This window comes from Argiope bruennichi, chromosome 3 (assembly GCF_947563725.1).
Source record: "Argiope bruennichi chromosome 3, qqArgBrue1.1, whole genome shotgun sequence".
NCBI lineage: Eukaryota > Metazoa > Arthropoda > Arachnida > Araneae > Araneidae > Argiope > Argiope bruennichi.
The window spans coordinates 72,084,997-72,110,856 of NC_079153.1; the positions used below are offsets into that span (position 1 = coordinate 72,084,997).

The 25,860-nt window shown below is 28.0% G+C and overlaps 1 protein-coding gene across 1 annotated transcript in view; it reads right to left on the minus strand.

Annotated features, from left to right (window-relative positions):
• The window catches only part of LOC129962877 (lutropin-choriogonadotropic hormone receptor-like), a 291,562-nt gene that overhangs the window by 32,636 nt on the left and 233,066 nt on the right, over window positions 1–25,860 (minus strand). Inside the window, exon 11 of the mRNA XM_056076877.1 lies at window positions 7,454–7,825. Coding sequence (XP_055932852.1) covers window positions 7,454–7,825 — 372 coding nt within the window. The remainder of the gene's footprint in view (window positions 1–7,453; window positions 7,826–25,860) is intronic.

Below are 25,860 nucleotides of genomic sequence, written 5' to 3' on the forward strand. Positions count from 1 at the left end.
AATTGAGTTTAAATTCTATGAATATCGTGCCTTGAAAATTATTCAAATATTTTTCTTTTGAAAAGCTTGCATTTCTAACAACTAACAAATTGATAAAGTGGTCTATTCATAGATTCATTTGCATATTTATTTTTCGTTTCATATGAAGAAATCAAGCGAATGAATCAAATAGTATATACAATCTGTTAAATAAAATAAATGTCTCAAATTTTACTGTCTATAATCCCATTTAAAATTTACTTCCTAAAAAAATATTTATCTCTGAATCATCCCATTTGTACCATCTAACTAGATATTCAAAAGAAACTAATACCGGTTTCAATGCAATAAAGTCTCAAGAAACTCAATGCAAACTTGAAATTCTTTTTGTTATGCTTCTCCTCAAGCAATATTTCGGAGGGAATAATCTCTTTGAACATCTTCCTGCCATCATTATAAAAGCTGTAATTCCCCAGAACAACAAAGAAAGATAATTAAGCCGACCGTTCCCATAGTCAATAAAACCGTCTGCAGACGATTTCATTGCTCGAAAAGCTTTGAAAACGATTTTTCAATTTCTGCACTTTGTAAGTAAATATGAATATCCTCCCGGATGAAATTCCACGAAAGCATAAAATTCATTTGGAAAGTTCATTTAAAAGCTTGTAAGTATTTAGCTTATCAAAGGTAAAAAGAGAGTGTGTCAATATGAAATCGTTATATTTGCATATAGAATAAGTAAATATATTTGGAAATATTTTTAGATAAATATTTCTCTGCTCATGTAGGATTTAAACTTAATTAGAATATCAATTTCTCAAAACATAAGTAATTATTTTATAAGGACAATTTTATGTATATTTTTCTGAAAGTTACGCTTGAGAAAATTCGTATTTCTGAATTTCATGAAATCTCTTTATAATAAATAGGAATGTGAGTGTGTTCTTATGTGTATGAGTGAATTAGTGTGTATATATCATGATTTTTTGCAGGAGAATCAGTTTGAACCAGAAGTAAAAAAAAATAATACAGTTATATTTGGAGAATAAAAATTTGTATAGGTTATTTTATTTATTTATTTTGAAATTTCAAATAAAAATTTGTGTAAAATAGCCCCAAAGAATTTGATTTCTTTTCCTGGATAGGTCCGTATAATATCATTGTAAAAATTGATTTTTATATTATTTTGAAAATTTAAAAATGGTTTTTAATAATGTTAATTTAATTGTTATAGTGTTATTTTCCAAATTTTGAAAGAAAAAATGAATAAAATTTGATTTTTTAAAAATATTTTTTTCCAGTTTGTTACAAAAAATTTCATTGTTGAAAGGAAATTAAATCCAACGCCAATACATCATTAAATATTCAATCACTTGATTTCTTCCCTTAGTGAAATATAAGGAAAAAAAGAGGTTACTAATTATTTGCTTAATTTGCATGAGGAAACATATAATGAAATAATAATGATATTAAAGACCACGTTCAATTAGTTACAGATTATCCCGTCATTTCATTTTTTAACGGAATTATAATATTGTGGATTTTACTCAATTAGGAAGGCAAGAAGTGTAAAACTATAAAAGAACACGATTTTAGTGGCTTTCACAATTTGATATTCATATATACTATGTTGAGAAATTCATTAGCATGTAATCAGACAGAAAAAATGTTAACTCAAACTAAATACAATCAATTTTCTATCTAAATCATTTAGGCGTCAAAGACGACTATTTAATAAAAAAAAACATATATGTGATTTCAATAAAGAGATAGATGCATTTTCAATGCTTATATCTTTACATTATAATTAATATCATATAATATATATTTCAAAACTGTATATAAAATTTAGTAATTTTAGTAACAAATAACAATTAAAAAATACATGCTATAAAGAATGCATTTTGCAATTAAATATTTTGGTATATTTTTTTAACCGTAATGGATAAATGAACTGTAAAATTAGTACTAGATGAAATGTATATTAACAAAGAAATTTGGCTGTTTATGTATTATGTTATTCCTAAGATGTGCTATTTTTTTATTTTTAAAGATCTCTTCTATAAAACTAAAAAATAAGTATAATTATTTATTTATATATCTCATTAAATGATATTTATTTATTTTTTCTGAGTCATAATAAACTAAAACAACTATTTTATACTCTCATTTATGCAATGAGCTTCAAGATAAAAAAAAAAAAGCCACATATTTCAGAGAAGGAATAAACAACTATGGTTTCTATTTTATTTTTATACAATTTGTAAGTGTTTCTTTAGTTTACTGCGCCCTCCTTATTTATATGAGAAAGGGCTTGTTTCTTCTTTAGTATCATCCTAATTAAAAAAAAAAAGCTGGAAAACTTAGACGAGCAGTCGTTGGAAAAATAAAATGGAATAAATCTGATTCCTGTTATTAGAATACTAATAATTCTGTTTAATAATTTGAGATTAACTGCTAATATTATTAAATTATAAAATAATTGGATAAAAACTTGACAATGTCAACGTCAGACAATGATCTTAATCAATTCCAAAATAAATTTTTCCAAAGATATAATTTTTTTGATAATTAATGATTAAATCATAGAAATATCAAAGGTATGAAAATATTGTTTATAATTATTTTAACACCTAGACGGAAAGTTCCAAATAAGCGAGAAAAAATGCTAGATAATATTGGCGAAATATAAATAGAAAAGTTCCTCGATAATAAAAAAAATAATTTTAGTTAAGTTAATAATTTAATTTCCTCAACCGATTTGGAATAAAATTTAATGCGAAAAAAATAGTAATAAGAAATTTATTCATTTCGAATGGAGATAATTATATTAGTTAATTTTGATTTTTAACTTCAAAATTTCTCTACTAATTATTTGGAAACGAAACTTTGGGAATTAATATAAATTTCAGATAACTTATTCTTTAGAAATTTATTAGTTAAAGAAAAGTCCTGCATGTTCACAAATTTCCAGAAAATATCACTCTTTTTACACTATATAATTAATTAATTTAACTAATATTTTTCACAATTTAACAAAAGCATAAATTATCTAGATATTTTTATTGCCAATTTTTCTTTACAATAAGATATTTTCAAAAATGTACCTAGTTAATAAAATATCAAGCACCTAAGGTAGCTCTTTTAATCAAAATAACTTTATGATGCAATAAAATGAATATATTTTCTTCGCTTCCAAATATACTATTACTTCCAACTATAATTAATATCAATACTCAGTGCATCTGTCTAAATTTTAATAAGTAGTTAATATAAATAAAATTAATGGTAATTATAATATAATAAAATTAATATAATAAACTTTATGGCTAAAATGTTCTATTTTAATTATTTTCAATAAATAATTAGATTCCTCACCTAGAAATTTGATACGTCATTTAATAAATTCATCAGTTTAAAAATTATAACAATAAAAGCTGACTCTGACGAGTTGGAGGAAGTAACATAAATAATAGGTGATGTCAAACAATTCTATTTTGAAGAGTTAGGAGGCGATAGAAAATCAAAATTTACCAAACTTCTCGCTACATTTCTTTCCTTCAGGAGACGCTAATTAACACATATTAATAATTAACCGCCTTTATTTACTAGCCGGGTTAATAATATTAATGGTTGCTAAAATTTTCAATTAAAAATTTTATGCAACCTGATCTTATATGGCTTCCTTAAAAAAATATTTTAAGTTTCAAATTTTGATAGTCATATCACTCATGATATTTTAGAAGCCTTACACAGTTCATTATATACTATGCATTTCCTTCATTTTCATCCTGTCTACTGAAATTTGAGCTTAAATTCAAAATGTTGAAGCTTCAATTAATACAAAACATTTTTGCTGAAACTAAATGTGTTTTTTTAATTGTGAATGTAGTAAATATTATCAAATAGCACTGAAGTCTTATATGTAGTATAGAATATTTTTTTTTTTTTAATTTTTAAAAATTTTTAAAGACTCATTCAAAAAAAATTTTTCTTCATTCATAATATAATACTGCTTTACTTTCAAAAGAATTTAAATGGCTAAATAAAAATAATTTATATTTTCAGTCAATAAATGTACTTCTGAGAAGATTATGAAATCTATGATTTATTCAACATTAAACAATTTATCGGTTCTATTAATCGCCTTTAGTAAACTATTCTTGGAACACAAACTTTTAAATCGAAAATGTTCCAGTCTTCTGCGGCAAAATCAAATCGTGTTATGAAGAATATCATTATTTTAATATAACAAATACATTTCATTATTTTATTTCAAATTATCTTGGTGAAACTCGGATCACTTATAGATGTAATTTCTTCGAGGCAGTCAATGGAGTGGTCTAAAATAGCGCGATTTTATGAAATAGAAATATTTAAATTTCGTAACGCAGTTTTCGTCATAAAAGTTTTGGATGTTAATTTTTTTTTAATTTTAAATTATAGTGCCTCAAAAATATTTTTATTAAATGAAAACAGGACATAGGACAACAAAGGCAGTCATAAAACAGATAGTTTGTGTAAAAATTTATTTATTTTTTAATTCATAAGAATTTTTTTAATCAAACTAAAAAAAGTTTTTTTTTTTTTACTTTACTGAGATTTTTTTTTTCTTATTAGATGCATATGTCTACTGTTAATGGCTTAAAAATGAAATATTGGCCTATATTTATAGTGGATAACTTGTATATATATATATATATATATATATATAATGCTACAGAAATAGAAATTTCTAATGGAAAAGTTTTAATAAGTATTTACAATAAAACGGATGAAATTAATTTCAAAGTAATTAAACTTAGTAATGACCATTCAAATTTAAATTCTAAATTTTTCAAATATTTGATTTTTTCACAATTTAACTGGATTTTAAAAAAAATTGTGATAACAATTTTTTATATTAAATCAATAAACAATCTCATTAAAAACTTAATTTCTAATCATTTTCCCCAAAACTTTTCCAATATAGAAGTTTTCATCAAGGAAGGTTCATCTGTTTTCTAACGTATACTCTGTTATTTTCTAACCAATTTTTTCACAACTAAAGATATGTTTTCTAGTTTATTCTTTTTAATTTTTAAACTCAATAGATGGCGCTGAGATTGTTCAACTTATTCCTTATGATGACGAAGCATTCTGAGCAAGCCGTTTTGTAGGCGTTTTCAGCTTTAAACGCGGGAAAGTTGAATTCAGTTTAATATAATGGTTTCCACTAATAGAATGATTTTTTTTATTCATAAAAGTTTTTGAAGTATTTACTTTCAATTGGTAAGTAAGTATTTACTTACTATTATTTGGTAAGCAGTATTTACTTTCATTTTTTCTACTTTCATATCTTATTGATGTTTCATGGTTTGATGTTGGTGTTCTAATAGTTTGGTTTGATTCTATTTTGCTGTGGTTTTGCTTAGATTTGGACCTTTAAATAATATTTTGCTTATTATTATTGTGTAATTTAATGTTTTGCTTTATTGATATTAATTAATTTTTATGTTCTTGAGCTTCAATTTCTTGGAATTTTTTGGATCATGAGGGGTCAGCATTTGGACAAAAGTCTGTCTCCTCACCAAAAAAATATTCCTAGTTTGAATCCCTGCCTAAGGGTGACGCTTGATAAAGTGTTCAGGCCAAATTCCTCATTTCTTATTTCATTCCATTTAATTCATATTTGCATTTAAAGTTAGTATTTATTTCGAACTTGGTTAGGTTCATTTGTGTTTTAGATTTTGCAGCATTAGCGCGCTCTAAATACAATGTATCTTTTGTTAGTTTTAACTCTGGAAGTATTTACTTTTAAGTTACTTTCATAAAAAATACTTTTTTTTATTGATATTTTCTAGTAAGAAGTAATTTAATTCATTATTTTGAATTTCTGTAAACGTTATAACAATATATTGATAAAGGCTGATTTCTTTTATGCTGGCATAATGTGATTGTGCAGGTTAAATTGCTTTTATTTTGTGTGATAAAATTATAAAAAAAAATATACATAAAATATTTTTTTTAAAAAAATTGATTAAAAGTTGAAAAATTATACGTCAAAATAATAGCTGTCATTGAAAAGATATTTATTTGAACTTTAAGATAATTTTAAAATTTTTATTCGCAGATATTTTAGATTACGTATTTATTTATTATAAAAGTCATAAATTTATTAATGTTTTAATGTTTCAAAATAACTTTTAGCTTAAAATGTACTTTTTAGCTTAAAAGTAGATGTGTGCGAAATTTGGCAGCTTTTGATCAAACGATATAGTCTGCCCAAAACGCCAACATACATCTTTATAATTAAAAACAGAAATAGATAAAAACATTGTGACGATTTCAGCATAATTGCATTTATTACAATCCGATTATCTCCCTGCGATCAGCACTGTGTTTAATACTCAGAAAAAATACTTGTGTAAGATCGGAGAAATGCTGTCAGTTTGTCAGAATCATGCTATAACACCTGACAAACTGCGAGAATCAATCATATGCAATCGGCTAGAGTGTATCCCATAAACGTTATTAATTTTATACTATGCAACTCATTTTCCATTTAGAATCTTGGTATAGTTAAGAGAATAGAGTTAACCATTTCTGCATCTTCCAGTTGGCCATCTGAACTTGTTGAGCAATTGAGCTACCATTTCTTTGTTAGCCATTTTTAAATTTTAAATGAAGATCATTCGAATTCCTTCAAATAGCTTCTTTTGAATTTAAATAATTTGTTTTCATACAGATGGCGAAACGAAGAAACAGATGCATTACCATTGATATATTTAATGTAAAATTAGACGAACATCTAAAAAAATTGCCATATAATAATATTCATCTATATAGTTCGTTGCGAGTTTTTTTTAGACTAATTATTCAAATAAATAAACGGACGAACTTGGATACATATTTAATCTAAAACCTGGTGCGGAATACTATTCTAATATTAATAAGACATGCAAAAAATTATCTAACAAGAACTTTTAGTTTTTGAATTATCGTGCTTGGATGCACACCGATAAATAAGAGACTCATTTTCAATTATATCCTAATTTCTCAAAAATAAATAATAACGAAATAAACTTCAGTAAAAAGATAGTATACCGAAAGTTATTTGTTTAATTTGTAAGGACTTTGATTTACTGTTTTCGTGTACTTCAAAATATATTTTTACATATTCATAGAGATTTAAAATGAGATTTTTCAAAAACATGAAGTGAAATCTCTTGATGATTATATTATTTTCTGTTTGAATATTTTTTTTTATTTATGAACTAAAAAAAAATAAATGTTTCTCCAAAATAAAGTTTGTAATACCGTTAATTTTTCTTATTGCTTTCACTTTATGTTCTCGTCATTTTGATTCAATCTAAATCAGTACTGATAAAAAAATGCAGGATTATGAATAAAAACATTTCTAAAAAGAAATATTTGTCAATTTCTTCAGAACTGTCGATTTTATTCAAGGACTCGTTTATGAACGATTACTTACCGTGTTGCCACTCTATGGCATGGTTGAAATAGGTGCCCATTGTGCGTACATCAACACTGGCAATGATCAGCAAATAGATACCCATGCAGAAATCAGCGAAGGCTAGGTGACACATGAGGAATTTAGAGACAGTCATCGTCGATCTGGCGGTCAGGATGACCAGCAGCACGGCGAGATTGCCCAGCATTGCCGCTATCAGCACGAACCATACGGCCACCCTCAGTGACCACTGGCCCATGACATCTTCGCATGGGTTGAAAGCATCAGGCTCTGGATAACAAGTTACCTGTCGGAAATCTCTGGCAAAGTTGCCACATACAGCTCTTAGCGGATCGTCTGGACGTATGGTGACAGGTTTGGGATGAAAGTAGCCTGGAAAAAGGAAAAAGTACTTTATTGTGAAATTATTTTTAATAATGTAAAGTACTGCATTTTTTATAAAAATAAAATTAGCATTATCTTAAAGCTTACCAAATACAAATGAGATAAAATAAGATCATATTATAATTAATACATTTTTCAAATTTTTTTCTGTATTTAAATGATAAGTGTTCTGTAAGTTCAATATAGAGAGCATAATCAATTCGTAATTATTTAAACTATTCATTACTGTTTATTTATTATTTTAAGAAACAAGTTCTTTACATATTTCATGGCTAAAATCATATTTTCGGAGTTTTATATTTAGGATTTATATATATATAATATATATATTTGTTATAATTCTATTTAATGTGAAACCTTGTTTGTGAGCAGATTTTAAATCTTAATTTTCAAGGAAGTAATATTTTATTTACAGTAGTAAATAATAAATATTATATTATTTTGTTGTATTGCGAGATAATAGAATTAAATATCGGCCGTAAACAAAGTGTACAAAAAAAGGTAATAAAAGGTTTAACGAATGGATATCATAGCATATCAAAATTGAACCATTTTTGTTCTGAAAGGGAAAAATAGTTTTTCAAATATCTTAAAAATACTTTCATTCGTTATCTAAAGAATTTATAAATATTTTTCTGAAGTTCCGTTTTTATATGATCTTACCTACGGAAATTCATTTATATAAAATCAAATAATAGCTTCCGTCAGTTTTGAAGATTAAAAACATCTCTGTTGGAAGTTCTCTGTCACATTGTATAAAAGAAAGAACATGATCTTTCTAGAAACAAAGTATCAATCCATTCTCAGGTAATAAAGTATCATTTTATTTTGAGGATCCTTTGGATGTTTTGATTTTTATACTTGTAGAATTAAACTGAAACCGAACGAATATAAGGCGCGATTAGATGTTAAATAACTTGCATAGTTATTGTTGGAATATAACGGTGGTTTAATGTGAAAAGATCCCAATTTTTTAACAAGGGATTAGCGTAAATCGCAAATCAATTTCTTCATATGGGTATTATAAACAATGTTATAGATATATAAAATTAGATTAGGCTAAAATTAATAATATATGAGAAGATATTTCATTAAAAAAAATCTTAGATAACTAAATTTCGTCTTTTTATTTCATCATAATCAAATGCCCATTCAACAACAAAATCATATCATTATTCATCACTTATTATTAGTTGGAACTCTTTTACATGGACTTAATTTTTTATTTTAACCAACAGAATTCATAAAATCTTTGTAATCTTGAAAGTATGTTGTTCTTTCACTTTTAATTTGTAGTAAATATAATGTTTGGTGTATTCTTAGAATATGCAATTTCCTTATAAAGTTTCAATTCCTTAATCTTATATATTTTAAATTGATACGTAAGTTGGACATTATATTAATTTGTAATAGTTATTGAATCTAATAACTCGTCATTGCAATAAAAAATTTGTTAATGCCTGAAATAGATAAAGATTAACTTCTTTAAATACTAAACATTTTATGAACACAACATAGAAAGAGAATATAAGCATGCATAAATAAAATGTTTCAGAGTGAAAATAAGATTTTTTGAGACATTATGTTATAAAATTTAAATTTTTAAGCGCTGACTATTTATTATATTTCTGAGATGTTAAATGAGAAGTTTGATAAGTTGTTTATGGTAATGATTCAAGAGGCTTAATAAATGCGGAAGCGTTTCTGCCTCTTTCGTACCAGCGTTTCAAATTAGGCACAGTTATTTTTGTTTCCTAATTTCATTGTTGCTGTGTTAATCAGATTTCAGAGAAAGAAATTTAATTATGCTATTTTAATTACAAGTTTAGCAAGTTAGTATGAGTGCAACACTCAAGATCTTTTTTTGTGGACTAATGTTAGAATGGTAAGCTAGTTAATTTCCATGATTTAACCACCCATTTCCTCACAAATTAAGCTTTTATGGTACTATAAAACAAAAGTAAGCAATGGTGAGGTTTTAGGACATTAGAGATAAGTAAGATGAAATTTCAAAACCGATTATTTCTCTGAACTTTGAAAGACGGAGAAGAAAAAAAATTATTCAAGAAGTCTTCAGTAGAAAGGTTTCAAAGAATCAATACAAATATTCAAATATCGCTAAAGATTTTCTAATACGTGTATATATTTTATAATACGTACTCTCTCTCTCTCTCTCTCTCTCTTTCACACACACACACACACACAGACTGTGTGTGTGTGTGTGTGTGTGTGAGTGTGTGTGTGTGTGTGTGTGTGTGTGTGTGTGTGTGTGTGTGTGTGTGTGTGTGTGTGTGTGAGTGAAAATATTCATTTTTGAAAAAAGGAAAATCAGATTTTGGGTTCTCCAAGTCAATTGGAATTAAAATGAGTTATCAGTATATTTTTTCTTTTTTTTTATTTAAAAATTAAGCACTTTAATTAAATCAATTTTGTTTTTAATTGAAAATTCAATTGCAATATGAAACAATGAGAGATTTTTCCGAAATTGTTTGCATATTCCCTAATAAAGCTGTCTTATCCCTATCTCCTGCATAAAGACTGATGATCTTAACCTGTGATCAAACAAGCCACAAGTGCCGGAGTTATTTTTATAATTTTATTTTCTAAGTGCATGGGCATTTCATGCTACGTAATGCAATGAAATACACACCAATAATGCATTTTGAACAACTTTTTCCGAATGATTTAAAATTTAAATTGGATTGAAATTTTAGTCTGCTTTAACTTTAATTTTAATTAAAATATATTGACTATTCAATAGATTCTAATAGATTGTGTAACTTCTATGAGCCACCGATTGAAGTATCTTCAATCAAATCAGTTTTAATTAGGCTTTTTTCTTAGGAAAAAATCCACATTTCTTCATGAATAAGGGTTGCCCAAATGAAAAGTGGATTCTTGCGATTGCGTCAGAATAACTGCAGCTTTAGCAGCGTCACCGAGCAGGAACATAAAGGGAGTCAGGAGGGGTGTGCTTTGCATAAGGCTTTCAGCAATGAAAGCTGCTCATGGTAGAAGAAAGTGATCAAAACTAAAATAATGCTATACATGGATGCGCCCAGATCAGATCAATGCGCGGTAACACAGTTTCTGATTCTTCGATTGCCATGGACCACTCTTGACTGATTTTCTGCCCAAAAGAACACTATCTATTCGACACAATACCTCAGTACTCTGATGAAACTATGGGAAGTAATCAAAAGCAAACGGCCAGGCCTTCTCACACAACATGACAATGCTCCCCTTAATAGCCAGACGACCTTAAAAAAATTCCGTTGGGAAGTATTAGAACACCCGCCGTACAATTCGAATTTGACACTCTGTGACTTCCACATGCTTGGGTTACTTAAAAGAGCATTCATTACAGGGGACGCGTTTCCATTCGGGTGATTAAGTGAAGGAATCTGTGCAGGATATCCTCAAGAATCAACCACATCTTTCTACAGCAAAGGCATAGACTTGCTACCTAAGCGATGGGACCTATGTTACAATGCCGAAGGCAGTTTTTTTAATTTCCAATAAAGGTATTCTTTTCATTCAACTTGTCCACTTTTCATTTGGTAACTCTTATATTAAATTTAAAAAAATCAATGAATTTTTTTCATAATACTTTTTAGCTCCGGTTTTCTAAATTCTTATTTTAATAATTTCATTGTCAACTTATTATTATTTCATTGATTCAGTTTCAATAATTAGCACATTTAGCTCTAATATTCATTCTTAGTTTTTGGCTCAGATTATTCCATTCGAGGATCCTTCATCCGAAAAATAACAAATCAAATTATCCGCTTGAATCATCTCATTTCCATGAATAAACCTTTGAAAATACAAATCGCTTGTTTCACATCAGTGCCTCGTTAGAAATTACTAAAATTGGAATGTTCATTCCTCAACGTAGTTTTTTAATCTAATGTGAGCACAGATGAAACTGAAGTTAAAATTTTCATTTATTTATTCGCATGATGTTGAAACGCCGTATCATTTTAATTCTAATAGTTTGAGAATAAAACAGAAAAATTTGTATTATTAAAATGCTTTGATACATTTAAGTTAAATACATGAAAAACTTTCAAACCTTGATCCAGAATTCTTCTTTGGTTTCATGTCAACGAAATGCATAAGAATTTATTCTTCCTTTAAAGATTGCTCTACTTATATGCAATTTTTAAATATTCGGATTTAACTGATACAGGACATGGAACTTTCAGTTTTTTCACATTGTGGAGCACTTAAACAACTATAAAATATTTATAATTGAACAGATTACTTAATTTGTAGTTCCGGAACTGAAGAACATATTGAAAAATTATTATTCTAAATTTGGAAGAAAAATATGCACTATTTTTTAATTTATGAGGGTTTTCGTGAGAAGTATTATCATAGATTATAATTTGAGATAATAGCATCTAAAAATGTAAAACATCATTAAAACATATGTAAACGTAAATGCAAATATAAAAATCCATGTAACTTTTCAAAAAAGTAGATTTAAGAATCTAAATTATAACGGTTTTATGAAGAAATTAAATTTAAAAAAATCTTAATATTGCAATAAATCGACTTTTCAACGCAGTCACCAACCTTAATTTCAATTCTTCTTCAACTAATGAAGTTTCAAGGTATTAGAAATGTTCTGGATATGGCTTACAAAAAGCACCCAGTGGAAAAGAGATGGAAAAGAAATTTAAAAAAAAGACGTCAAACAAAGTTTTATCGACTGCGAAAATAGACTTAATTATTGCCAAATGGGAATTCGCTATGACTGATGGAAATGGATGACCGTCATTTCCATTAGTATCCCGTGAAAATGGTGCTGCTTCTCAAAATTTCATTTCTGTACTGTAGTTGAAAGTTTTTTACTTTTAATAAAAAATTTTATTGCAATACCCAAATTGTGACTATTTAATGTTATGAAATTTTAATTCATCCATCGAAACATTCAATCAGAAATTTTTGACAATGTTAAAATTATTTTTTTAAAAAAATGCTTTTCCGACGTTAAGTCCGGTGTAGCATTTTCACATCCATTTTTATTTCGTAGTATATCCACTTCTTAAGTTCAAGCGTTATGATTTGTTTTGACTTATTCAATTAAATTCATGTTTTCCGTTTTTCGGTCTTATATAATAAAAAGATGAAATTTTAAAATATTTTTATATGCACGCCACATCAATATTTAAGAATCTAAAAAGTTAATAATCTGGGCAAGCAAATGACTCGCCATAAGTGGTTAGTAAAAATAAAAAATAAGGTAAAAATCCACAAATATGCATATTACAGTAACTATTTTGTCTCAATAATTAGTTCAAATATAAATCAGACGATACTTTTTCCAGCACGAAATAATATATAATCCTCAGAGTGAAATTCGATCAATCCTTCCTCATATAATATAAAACAATAAGTTCATATATATTCGTAAGATGATACTGTATATATTATCGCTATTCAAAATTAGTGGGAATGTACTACAGAGTTACTTTAAGTATGTGATATCCTGAGGAGGAATAAATCGAACATCAACGCGATTCCTGTGGGAATTCCAAAATTCCCCGACGGTATACAGATGCAGTGAGAAAAATACCGACTTTGAGAAGATACCGATTGTTTGTGGTTGGATATATATAATACCATATCTTAGGAAACATTCTTAGGTTCAGTTAATGATAATTTAGTTTAATATCCAAACCAAATATCACCCAAACACGGATCTTACATCTTAAGTACGTCTTTCACAGATGTTTAATGTATGATAGCCTGGTACTGGATTCACTTCAAATTTTTGCAACATTTGTTATCGCCTTGAAAGTGAAACATCATGAAATATTCTCATGGTTGGAGATTAAATTATTAAAATGGCTATATCAAACACTTTCTCTTTTGACATGATGTGAGCAGAACAAAATTCGTAGATCGTATCGTATGTAAATCTCTTCCATGCAGCTTCATCTTATAGAGATACCATCCTTTGGGTAACTGACAAGAAAAGATCTTTGTTGGGTTGGAATTAAGAATATATTTCCTTTGAATGCCAATATAACTTACAGGCGTTCGACATATCACTTATTCAGTGTCATCTGACTACTTTGAAGGCATTCTTTGAGATTTAAAATGCTAAAGCTCATAAACCAAAGAAAAGCTACTAGTTAACCCTTTCTAGTGCCATCAGAAGTATGTTTCCCGCCCAATTCATCAATCTTTGAATGAATTTATGTAGGTTGGCATAAATTCTGACATACTTAAAAGTTTCAGTTATATCATACAAAATGGTGTCTTGATTCTTTACTTAATTAATTATCAATCAAATTAATTAATCAAATTGAATTTATCTAATAAATTAAATGAATCATTTTAAGCCAATCTAAGTCTTAAGAATATTTTAATATACCATGACTAAAAGGACTGCGGTGGCCTGGTAGTAAGGCCTCGGCTTCGGAACAGAAGGGTTTCAGTTTCGATGACCGTTTCACTGAAGAACCATCGTGTAAGCGGGTCTAGTGCAAATTAAACCATCCAGGCCAAAAGTCCTCCCGCTGGTGTGGTGTGGAGAAGGGATGCTGCCAGCTAAGGTGTCGCTCTCGTCGTCTGACCGAGGTTCAAAATTACGAGGTCAATCCCAAAATAGCTCTAGTATTGCTTTAAAACGGGATGTTAATATAACTAAACTAATATACCATGGCCAAAAAAATGCCCTTTACAATAGTTAAAACATCTTTACTTTAAATCTCCCAGCTGATCTTCGATACTATTTCATTCGAAATTGTGGTAGGAATTATCTGTTCCATATTTTTTCTATTTCACAGCGAAAAAAAAACGCTTACAATGTCTGATATGCTTTTTCAAGATGGTGAACTCGATAGCATAAATACTATTTTGTAAATAACTTAATTATTTAATAATACTAAAAACGTATTGAAATTTCAATTCAATAAGGTTGATTTTGTTAATATTTTTGTAATTTTTTTTCCGTCATTAGTCTATGGGAACTAGACAAAATCATCTACTTTAAAATGAAAAAAATGTATGTAATTAATGAAAAAGACATGGCTATTTGATCATTTATCATTTAAAAGAAGGGAATACACACAGTAAAAACTATTAGCTGTGCGATAGCCGAACTATTAAGGGAAATATACGTCCCAGGAATTGTTCAAGTTGAAATAGTTCGGAATGTTGCAAGCTATTCTTTAGTTATTAAAGATAAATACGAATTTCCAGAGCTTTAAAAAGAGTTTTTACGAAATAAAACTTTTATCTCACCTCTAGTTTTATAAATCCCAGTATCAATTTTCAGATTTTGAAAACTAAATTCTTGTTTTAAGTCAATCTTTAAACAATTTTTAAACGATAATATATATTATGATTGTCGCATTGATTATTTAAATAAGCAAAAAAAAAAAAAAAATGCACCACTTATAATTCCTAGTCGATAAACTATGTAAATCAAAACCACCACATTTCTATCATTAATCCTTTCAAGTATTCCTTTTTTTGTAAATATAACTTCTGTTTTCAAAAATGATTTGTTAATCCCCATTGAAATATTATGGGTTTTTCCTTTGGAAAACTAACATTTGAATGATCACATCCTGTTTTTTAGAAAAGTACTTTCTCTTTACGTTCTTTGCATTTCCTAACACAGCGTAATTCGAAATAGGAGTCGGGATTTAAGCAGCCATTATCAATTATCTAATGAATTATGGATGTGTCTCAAATGAAAGGAACTGTCTCATTCAGCAGTTCTTAAGTTAATCGAAAGTTATTATGCAAATTCAGCATACGTTTCATATTTAATTGAAAAATCATATGCGTAATTAAATATTCATGGAAATGCGTCGCATTTCCTATATAAAGTCTCTTTGTGGCTGGTTAAATTATATATTTATTCTTTAATCAATGATTAAATAAATTGTCAGAATGATTGAAATAAATTAATCCTTTTTTGTTCTATTTCCAGCATTCATGGTTCTACATCAGTCTCTTCTCAGAAATCTATTTTTAGCAATGTGGGTGGATAAATAATTTTTTTAGTGTATTTGCTTCTAAATGTGAATTTAAAGCAAGAAGAAAATTTTTTTGCAGATTCAAATATTACGCTTGTGATTTTTCTAGGCGTTTTATATTTTCCAAGACAGGGCAAAGAGGCTTCTAGAAGGATCATTATAACTGGAATCCTACTGGATCTAAGAGAGCTAATCATCGAGACTCTTGAATATTCGGTGTCCATCATTTTTATTGCCCAAAGTCGCTAAATTCGTAGCCATGTCACCAAACGGTCAACAAGTTTGTCGCTAAGATGGATCGTCATTCATCTGCATACATTGAGCATTCGTTAGAACTATCTATAAAACTATCTTCTTTACCAAGACGCAGCCGAGGCAGGGAAGGGGCATATTATAAATTCATAACAATATTATAAAAATATTCTGCAATTATCAACGAATGAAATAGCTAGATCAGAATAATGTTAATTGTTTTAAGAAGACATTTCAGGAAGTTTAGTTATACTAACATCCCGTTTTAAAACAACTCTAGGGTTATTTTGGGACGGACCTCGTAATTTTGAACCTAGGTCAGATGACGAGGACGACACCTGAGCTGGCAGCACCCCCTCTCCACACCACCCCATACCAGTGAGAGGACGTTTGACCCGGATTGTTTAACGTGCAACAGGCCCACCGAGTCTTATGTGTCGAGTCCCAATGCCATCGAGTTCGCCATCTTGAAAAAGCATATCAGACAGTGTGAGCGTTTTTTTTTTTCGCTGTGAAATAGAAAAATATGGAACAGATAATTCCTGCCACAATTTTGAATGAAGTAGTATCGAGGACCAGCTGGGAGATTAAAAGTAAAGAAGATTTAACGCTTGAAAAGACCATTTTTTTCTAGCCTTGATATATTTGTTTAGTTATATTAACACCCCTTTTCAAAGCTACACTAAGGTTATTTTGGGAAGGGACTCGTAATTTGAAACAGCGGTCAAATGACAAGGGCAACACCTGATCTGGCAGAACCTCCCTCTCCACACCACACCAGCAGGAGGGCGTTTGGCCTGGACGGTTTAACGTGCACCAGATCCACTTACACGACAGTTCTTCGGTGGAATCGGGTCTCAAACCTGAACTTTTCCGGTTCCGAAGCCGAGGCAACCGCGGCCTTAACTATTCGGGAAAGAATAAATAATAATTATATTTAAATAGTTTTTTTTTCGAGATACTTATTCGATGCTTATTTTACAAGTATATTCTAATTTTGGATTATTTAATTTTGCTCATATTAAAAGTAAAGATTTCAATATTGGTTTCTATATTTAAACTTATTGAACTGATCAGTGTGTAATACAATTTGTGACAGTATGTCCTGTTCCAGGGGACGTTCTAAAAGTTACATTATTTTCGCATTTCCTGGATTTTTTCAGTGATTAAAAATGCTAGCAGAACTTCAAGTTACTACACCTAATTAATTTATTTACATTTTTAACTTCTTGAATTAATTAAATAAAAACTTAGTAATAAAACATTTTATTTATTTCAGCATAGTCACGATTTTTCAGATAAGAATCTTTTAAGAATTCGGAATGATGGTTAATTTATTTAATGTTTATTTATTTAAATTTTTTGAGGCTTAAAAATCTCATAGAAAAGTTTTTTTTTAAATATCTCTTCTTTAAATCTCAAAATTTCCAATAAAAGAAAACACCTATAGCATTTAAGAGACAGTATTTCCTGTGTCTCTCTTTCGCGGGAAGTACTAAAAGTATTCCATCAAACAATAAAATGTCTACAATTCTTAAAAACAATATTTCTGTACTTTTGCGTCTAAATTATAATATGGATTTCACAATATTTTTACAGCAATAGCCTTGATTAATTTAAATCTTACGATTTCAAAAAATAATTATAATTATTTTAAATATATAGACACAGTACTTTCATCAACTCGATAGCTGCAAACTCAAAACAGACATAATAAATGCAAAAAGAGCTTTATGTACACAATCCCTTTATAGGATTATCGACTGCAATTAAATCCTGGATGGACGTAATCCAACAAATTATTTTTAATAATTGTCTGGCACCTTAACTAATTCTTCAAAATTATTTGATGTTGAATGTTGTACTATATGCTAATTTTGTTATCATTAAGCTATTCTGTTGTATCTTATATTCGAGATTTAATTCTTTGAAATATATACCATATAGTTGGAATTAATTATGTTACGATATAAGATCATGAAACTTTTGCCGATTGTATTTCTAGTGTGATGTCGTCCTCGTCATTTGTTCATGTGTAAAAGTTATTGCTTTTATACCAAAATAGATATAATCTATTGAGGATTTAGAATATTGATCTAATAAATGTAATTGGAAGATTGATCATTAAAGCATGGTGCCAAATCAAGATCCGGATCTAGTCCTAGCTTACCAATCCTTTGTCCAATACCTGTTTGAATTGGTTTCGGTAAATAAAGCAGCAAGAAAACTAATTGTTTTTTTTTTCAAACTTGAAATGATTTATAAAAGGTATTTCCGTACATTGAAATAAGTTTTGCTAAACAAGGCCTCTTTATAATTTTTTATTTATATACCTTAAAGAATGAGTTAATTACAGAAGTTTTAAATGGGAATATGCAATTTTATTCTTCTCATTTTTTTTCTCTTCGAAAATTTATTTTTTTAACCTTATAATATTTATAAATTCCTAATATTCACAAAATTTTTAAAACAGAACCGAAAGTAGTAATGATTTAAACGCTAACTTTGCTTTGAAAGGTCTATTCATAAATTAAGAGATTATATTAAACTGATGTTAATAATTATTGAGAACTTTTGTATAAATTACTTAGAAAAATAAAAAATAAATTCCGGACAATATATACATCGCATTCTTCTGATAAATAGCGAATCTCTTGACCATTACTTATATTTCATTTTTGACACTAATTTATCAAGTTATCGACTTACTATTGTGCAAAAACATTCTGACCCACTATTTATTTGTGTTCAACAGAATTGGGAAGTCTTTGTATATTTTAATGTATTTACGTATATTTTAATGTAATGTTCCGATCATATTATTTACCTTAAGGGCACCTTTGAGTAAAAATTGGACCACGGTGGAGTGGTGGTAAGGTCTCGGCTTCGGAACCGGAGGCTGCGGGGGCCTGGTGGTAAGGTCTCGGCTTGTGAGCCGTAGAGTTTCAGGTTCGAGACCCGATTCCACCAAAGAACCATCGTGTAAGGGGGTCTTTTGCACGTTAAATCCGTCATGCCAAACGTCATCCCGCTGGTGTGGTGTGGAGAGGGGGTGCCAGCTCAAGTGTCGTCCTCGTCATCTGATCGCGGTTCAAAATGACGACGTCCGTCCCAAAATAGCCCTAATGTTGCTTTACAACGGGACATTAATATAAGTAAACTAAACTAAACTAAAACTTCGGAACCGGAGGGTTTCAGGTTCGTGATCAGATTCCACCGAAGAACTGTCGTGTAAGCGTGTCTGAAGCTCGTTAAATTCGTCGGGGCCAAATGTCCTCCCTCTGTTGTGGTATGGAAGTTTAGAAATAGGGGGGGGGGAGGGTGTCAGCTCAGGTGTCATCCTCTTCATCTAAACACAGTTTAAAATTACAAGGTCCGTCCCAATGTGGCTTTAAAACGGGACGTTAATATAACTAGTAGTAAAAATTTACATTGATTTGAATGTTGAAAACTATAAAAACAATAAATCAGAATATTTTTAAATATATTCGAGTACATTCTAACAATGGTATCCATATATTTTGCAGAAGATATAAAAATAACTACATGAGCATAGACGATTTCTTAAATTTACATTTTCTACTTTTCATGCAAAAGATTTAGTCCCCAGACAAAGCTGAACCAAATCAAAAATCTGGTTAAATCATTGCTAAATACACTTTCTAATAGATAATCCCAAAACATTGACACAATAAAGTCAGTTACGCAGCAAATATTAAAGTGAAATTTTAAAGCAATTAAATGAAAGCTGTTATCCATCTCAAACAATTTTTTTCAGGAACAAAGTATTAAAAAAAATCTTTTATGACTCCCTTAAATTGAAGCTGTAATTAGATGCTATAATGAGAACAAATAGCTTGTAATATCCAAAAATATTATATCCCTGATTCGTTACTCATAATGAAATATGAATGAGCATAATGATAAACAATCTCAATTATGAATGAAACCATAAGCTATAAATAGCACAATTACAAGTATTGTAGCATTCTTACACAGTTCGTTATATAGTATCATTACGTAAAATTTAATGATATCTCTTAATCTTCTGTGTACAAATAATGCTTTCTTTTTGATAATAGCCTTTCAAGCGAAAACCAATTAAGTTAGCCATATAGGCAAAACAAATAATTAAAACTGAAGCAGCTAAGGAAGCCTTCGTTAAATAACTAATTTACGCATGCGTAACTTGAGATCTGAATGTTGTTTTAATAATTTGGAAAAAGATGGTAATTTATTTCACATTTCCTCACAAACTATTCTAATAGCTCATTAATGAAATTTCAAGATTTTTACGTTCTAATTTAAAGTTGTTGCTTCATTCCTAAGTAATGAAAGGTTCATTATGGTAACTAGATGGAACTAGGTCGTAATTTAAAGGAATGTTTTAATGCTCGATAAACAGAGAAGTAATGAATTTCAAAAGCAAATATTTATCAATTGAATTTCACAATTTTGTGCCTTGGTGATAAACTATCAAAAGTCCACTTTGATAAATTTTAAAGTTTCTATCATATTACATTTTTTCATTTTGTTAAAATTTTAAACACCGTTTATATATATAATGGTATTTTTTGCAGTTACTGTAATTCATTTTTATCAATCATTCTTTGTGTACAGATTTTAGAGATTTTCATATGTATTCTACAGTCACTGTGATTAATCGGTTGTTATCAATAATAACTGCCATTGACGTTAATAATAAAAAGTAATTATTGATAATAATCCGATTAATCACTTTATCGCTTATATAATTATCAATCCCCTTAACCGTAAATTTAAACGTTTAGTAATTTAAAATATCACATTATAAAACTTATAAAGAAACGACATTGCCTTTATAATCTGTCTTCTAAAAGTATTTGTCTTCTTCAGTTTTAATATCAATTTCTTATTCTTCATGTGAACTAACAACATGGATAATTGACAGAATCAGTCTTTCCAAATTTTCAGCAGAAAAATAAAACCTAAACATTTAATGAAACAATGAAAAGTATTGATGAAATTTATGCAAAAAATATATATCAGTTAAAAAAAGAGTGCAAGAGTTACATTATTATCCTTAAAAAGATTCTTTTAAAATGGTGTAAAATTCTTTCTTCTAGCAGTAAAATTTTTAAATTTATCATAGAAAATACCGATTTTTTTATAAGTTCTATTTCAAATTTTTAAAGAAACTTTAATATCTGCACATTCCAATCCTCCAAAACGTATTTGTGCTAAATAGGATCATTATAGGTCTAATCTCTGACATGTCTAACGACAATTAAAGCACTTTTTCTTTTATTTCTGAATAGGAAGACATATGCCATGTTCAGATTAATTTAGTTTATTCTCCTCTATACAATATTTATTTTTACGTAAGATGAAGATTTGTAGCATTGAATTATTAGGTACAACTCTTTAATTTTCGAAAAAATGGAAAAATCTTTATTGCGGAAAATGTAATTGGTGAAGAAAAATGGGAAAAATTCACGAATCTTTTAAGAATTACATTTTTCTTTCATACTCAAAGCATCTAATAGTTAGTTTTATTTCATAAAACCTTTTCAAGTATGAGTATCAAAATTATATTTAACTGTTTCATGCTTGGATTACAGAATTTTCTAATGAATGCTGCAATTTCCAAAGCGTGCCTTAAAACTTTAAAGGAGAAATGATGGAGTTTATATTAATAATAAATGTTTCAATCTATGACTCACTCTCTGTCATTATATGTATCAAGTAAAATAAAATTCCAAATATCAGAGTTCGTGATGGTAAATTTAATACTGAGGAAAATGTAACTAATTAATGAGTTCAAAATGTCACTTGCTGTGTAGCGTTTGACAGAAAAGTTTCAACATGAGCATCTAATAATGCTCTCGATGCTTTATTAAAATGCCTCAACAAGACAATCTAATTAAGCATTTGTTTGTGATTGAGTTCTAATGAAATAACATCGGGAAGTGCTCATGTTTAAAATTTAATTTGAATTCAATAATGTTTTAGTAGTGTTTATAAAACAAATTGGTATTGGAATAGTTTAAAGATGAAACAATAAAATATATTAAGAAATGTATGGCAATATAAAATTTACAACCTCTTTCAGGAATTTTAGGTCTTCCTATGACAACAGATCTAAATTACAGTAGTATAGAACTGGATGAAAGCTTAGAATTCTTTAATACAGAAGGAAATCTTACCACTAGACCATAGCGTCAGTGGTAAGGCTCGAGGGATGAAAGTTTAGTAAAACGTAAAAATGTTTAATTCGAAAGTATCAGTTCTAGCAAAGTGCATAGCAGATGTAGCTAAACAGTATAAAGAGGTAATGAAAAAATTTAAATAGCAAATTACTGCTGCCACGAAATTTCGTATGTCATACTTCATAGTCATTTCTTCAAATTTGTAGAAAAACTTTTCAGTAACATAAATTTCTACAGTATACAAAAATTAATAAATGTGTATATGTGTGTAAATAAGTGACTCAGTTCAGTATTTATATTGATCTATTTTCTTCATTTAAGCCATCACAGATTACATATTAAATGGTATGAATATAAACATTTTAGTGAACGATGAAAAAATATAATTTAATATATCAAAAATATTTACATTGAACTAATAAAATGTTAGGCTTTTTTGGCTTTAAGTCAAAAACTAATTTATATTTTATTAGAGAGCTCTTTAAAGATTTCGATAAGAAGAATTCGAAAATTTTTATTCAAAACACGATATTTCTCGTTAAAAACAAAAATTAACTATACTAAAATAGAAAAATTTCTTCTTCCAATTAATTTATTTTTATAGATCATCAATGGAGCTATTTTTTTTTATTCCTTGTTTCAAATTAAAATTAAACACTTGGAATTTTCTATATAAGCAAAAATATCTGATTTTTAGTAATAATATAAAATTATATTCTAACCAGAAATCAGTGATTTGATCTTATTTGAATTTCATCCGAGTCGAATCATAAAAAAAAAATATTTTTAAAAGAATTATCTTTATTATATGTATTCTTTTTATTTTCTTTATTATTTTCGTTTTAAATGGGCATCTATTTTCCATAAAGCCTTTTCAATTAAATCTCACTTAATATTGAACAATTTATATATTAAATATTGGAAAAAATATTAATACACTCTAAACGTTCCTCAATTGCTACTTCATAGACCATTAAGATTTGCAATCATTTCCAATTAAAAATATTTTTAAAATGCGTTAGTTAATATACCTATAGTTGACACAATTTCGAATTTTCAATTCAATACTATTTTAATAGCCTAGGTTTACTTTATCAAATGAGGTCATTTATTGATTAAAATTCTTGATTGGATCCTTAATGCAAGCTGTAACAGCACTTCCTATTTTCTGCGGAATATATACTAAAGGTTCCAAAAGTAGCAGCAATAATAATAATAGAATAGAAAATAGTGATTTTTTTTATAATTACTCGAAGATTATATGAAATAAAATACAGATATCCCGTAGTAGTTTGATTTACTACGAAAACAACTGATTTTTATATAACCACAGCAAAAGTTAATTGATTTAGGTGGTATTACAGCCAGATGCTATTACCAGTTTTTATTTATTTATTTTGATTCGGATACTTACAATACATTTGAACAACATGACGTTATATCAATGGCAGATTTAACGTTATTACATAGGTATGAAATCGAAAGAAAATTTACCTGATATTCCCAAAAATATTCTATCGTATATTTTTGGGAACCTAATCTTCCGATATCTAATCTATATCTTTTTTAATTTGAAAATTAATCATATCGAAAATATTATCATATTTTTTCTATAAATATTTCTTTTACTTGAATACTGAAAATACTTTCAATATGAATTGGAAATATTTTATTTAAATGTCGTTTATTTATGATATAATTTAGCTTAGATTATTCAAAATTATTAAAAAGTCGAAAAATAAATTTTTGCTCAAAATGGTTTCATCTATCAGTTTGCAAACATAGTAAATGAAAAACTCCTGAAATGTTTTTGTTTCAAGTAATAACTTTATTCTGCTTTAAAAATGATAATGTTTATAAGATTACATACAATCTGTAAATGATGAGCAAAAAAAGATTCAAAAAGCTTTAAAAATACTCAATAAAATTTTGGGCTTAAAGCGACCAAATAGGTAAAAATTCTTGGATAGTTGATGCAAGCAATGAACAGATTTTTAAAAACATGATTTAATCAAATTTAAATGTATTTTTCTCAATAATTTTGAATATTATTGCGCGAAATTAATTTTCACACCGTTTTGCAAAACAAGAAATTAACTTTCAATTCTATCAATTTTTTTATTCCCATGTAATTTCATAAATTTTAAAATATATTCTTAAATGTATTTCACATCAGTGCCCTTCATTACTTTATTTGCTGCATTTCTAGATATTTTTTATCAGCGGATTCTAAAACCCTCCAAGATTTTGCGCATGCGTTAGGATAAGTTTGATTCGACAGAATAAGGGTACGAAGAAAGATAAAGGGAGGAAATGTTTATATTTAATAATAAATTAAATTCCAGAAATGCACACATCATGTCTTGTACCACCCCTTTGAGAGATAGAATTGACAAAATGTGGTCGTCTCAAAATACTGAAACGAACAATACCAGAGTGCGTCTGTGTAAAAACATTTGTATTGCACATTGCGATTATTATAATTAATTACTATTTTTCAAATGAACGACTAACGAATCCAGACTGAAATATCATTATGCTATGAAGTTTTAGATTAGTAGTTCGAATTTTTTCATAAGTATTTTTACAAGAGTTGTGTATATTATTATCTAGAAATCATGGATAAGACGAGTGTAGAAAATAAAATTAACTCTCTCTAGAGAAGTAAGAAAAATATTTCTCATTAGCAGTGTCTGAAAATTTTGATATAATTAATTCTCGGTGGCATTTTTCTAACTAGGCAATGTAATATGTTTTTATTAACTAGTCAGTATGTAATGAAGCAGTAACATTTTTCTATTTCTTCCATTTTGTCCTTACACTTTTCTTTATTTAACAAGCCTCAATAACTTGCAATATCAAAATTTCCTCATTTTTATTTTTATAATTAGTTTATGATTATTAATGAAAAGCTAGAACTAATTAAATTTGCACATCTAATAATTATGCATAATGAAAATAATTCATAAAAATTCCTTTTTATTTATAATAAAATTTATAGGGTTAAACTGGTTGTGCACTATATAGTTCAAAAACCCAATGAGCAAGTGATTTTGTATCGTGGTGCAACCATCCATACATTCATGTGAACTCTAACATGAAATATCAGCGGGAATTTTATATGTCGAAGTGCTTGAAAACATGATGCTGAAAAACTGGATCGATAAACTTTGATATTATACTATCCTCAGATCTCTAGATGTGTATCATATCTTAGAACAATTTCTGACAGAATTGAAAACTGCCAGACTTTTTATCGATCCGTCTACAAATGTGAACCAGAACAAATACCATGACTTCATGAAAAAATATTACATTAAATGCTGGGTAGGATATAGAAAAACATTTTTGTTCCTAGTTATTATCAAATTAATTACATACATTAGTAAATAACATTCTAGTAATTGTTTTTTATGGGAAGGGTTGAAAGAAAGCTATATCTGGAGCAAACTATTCAGATTTTTTTTATATAATTTAACGATAAGAATACTTATTTATATCCAAATTTAAATACAAGTATTTTCAAATATTTTGAAGATAATATTTAAATCTTAAAACTTTTTTTTTATTATTTGAGATT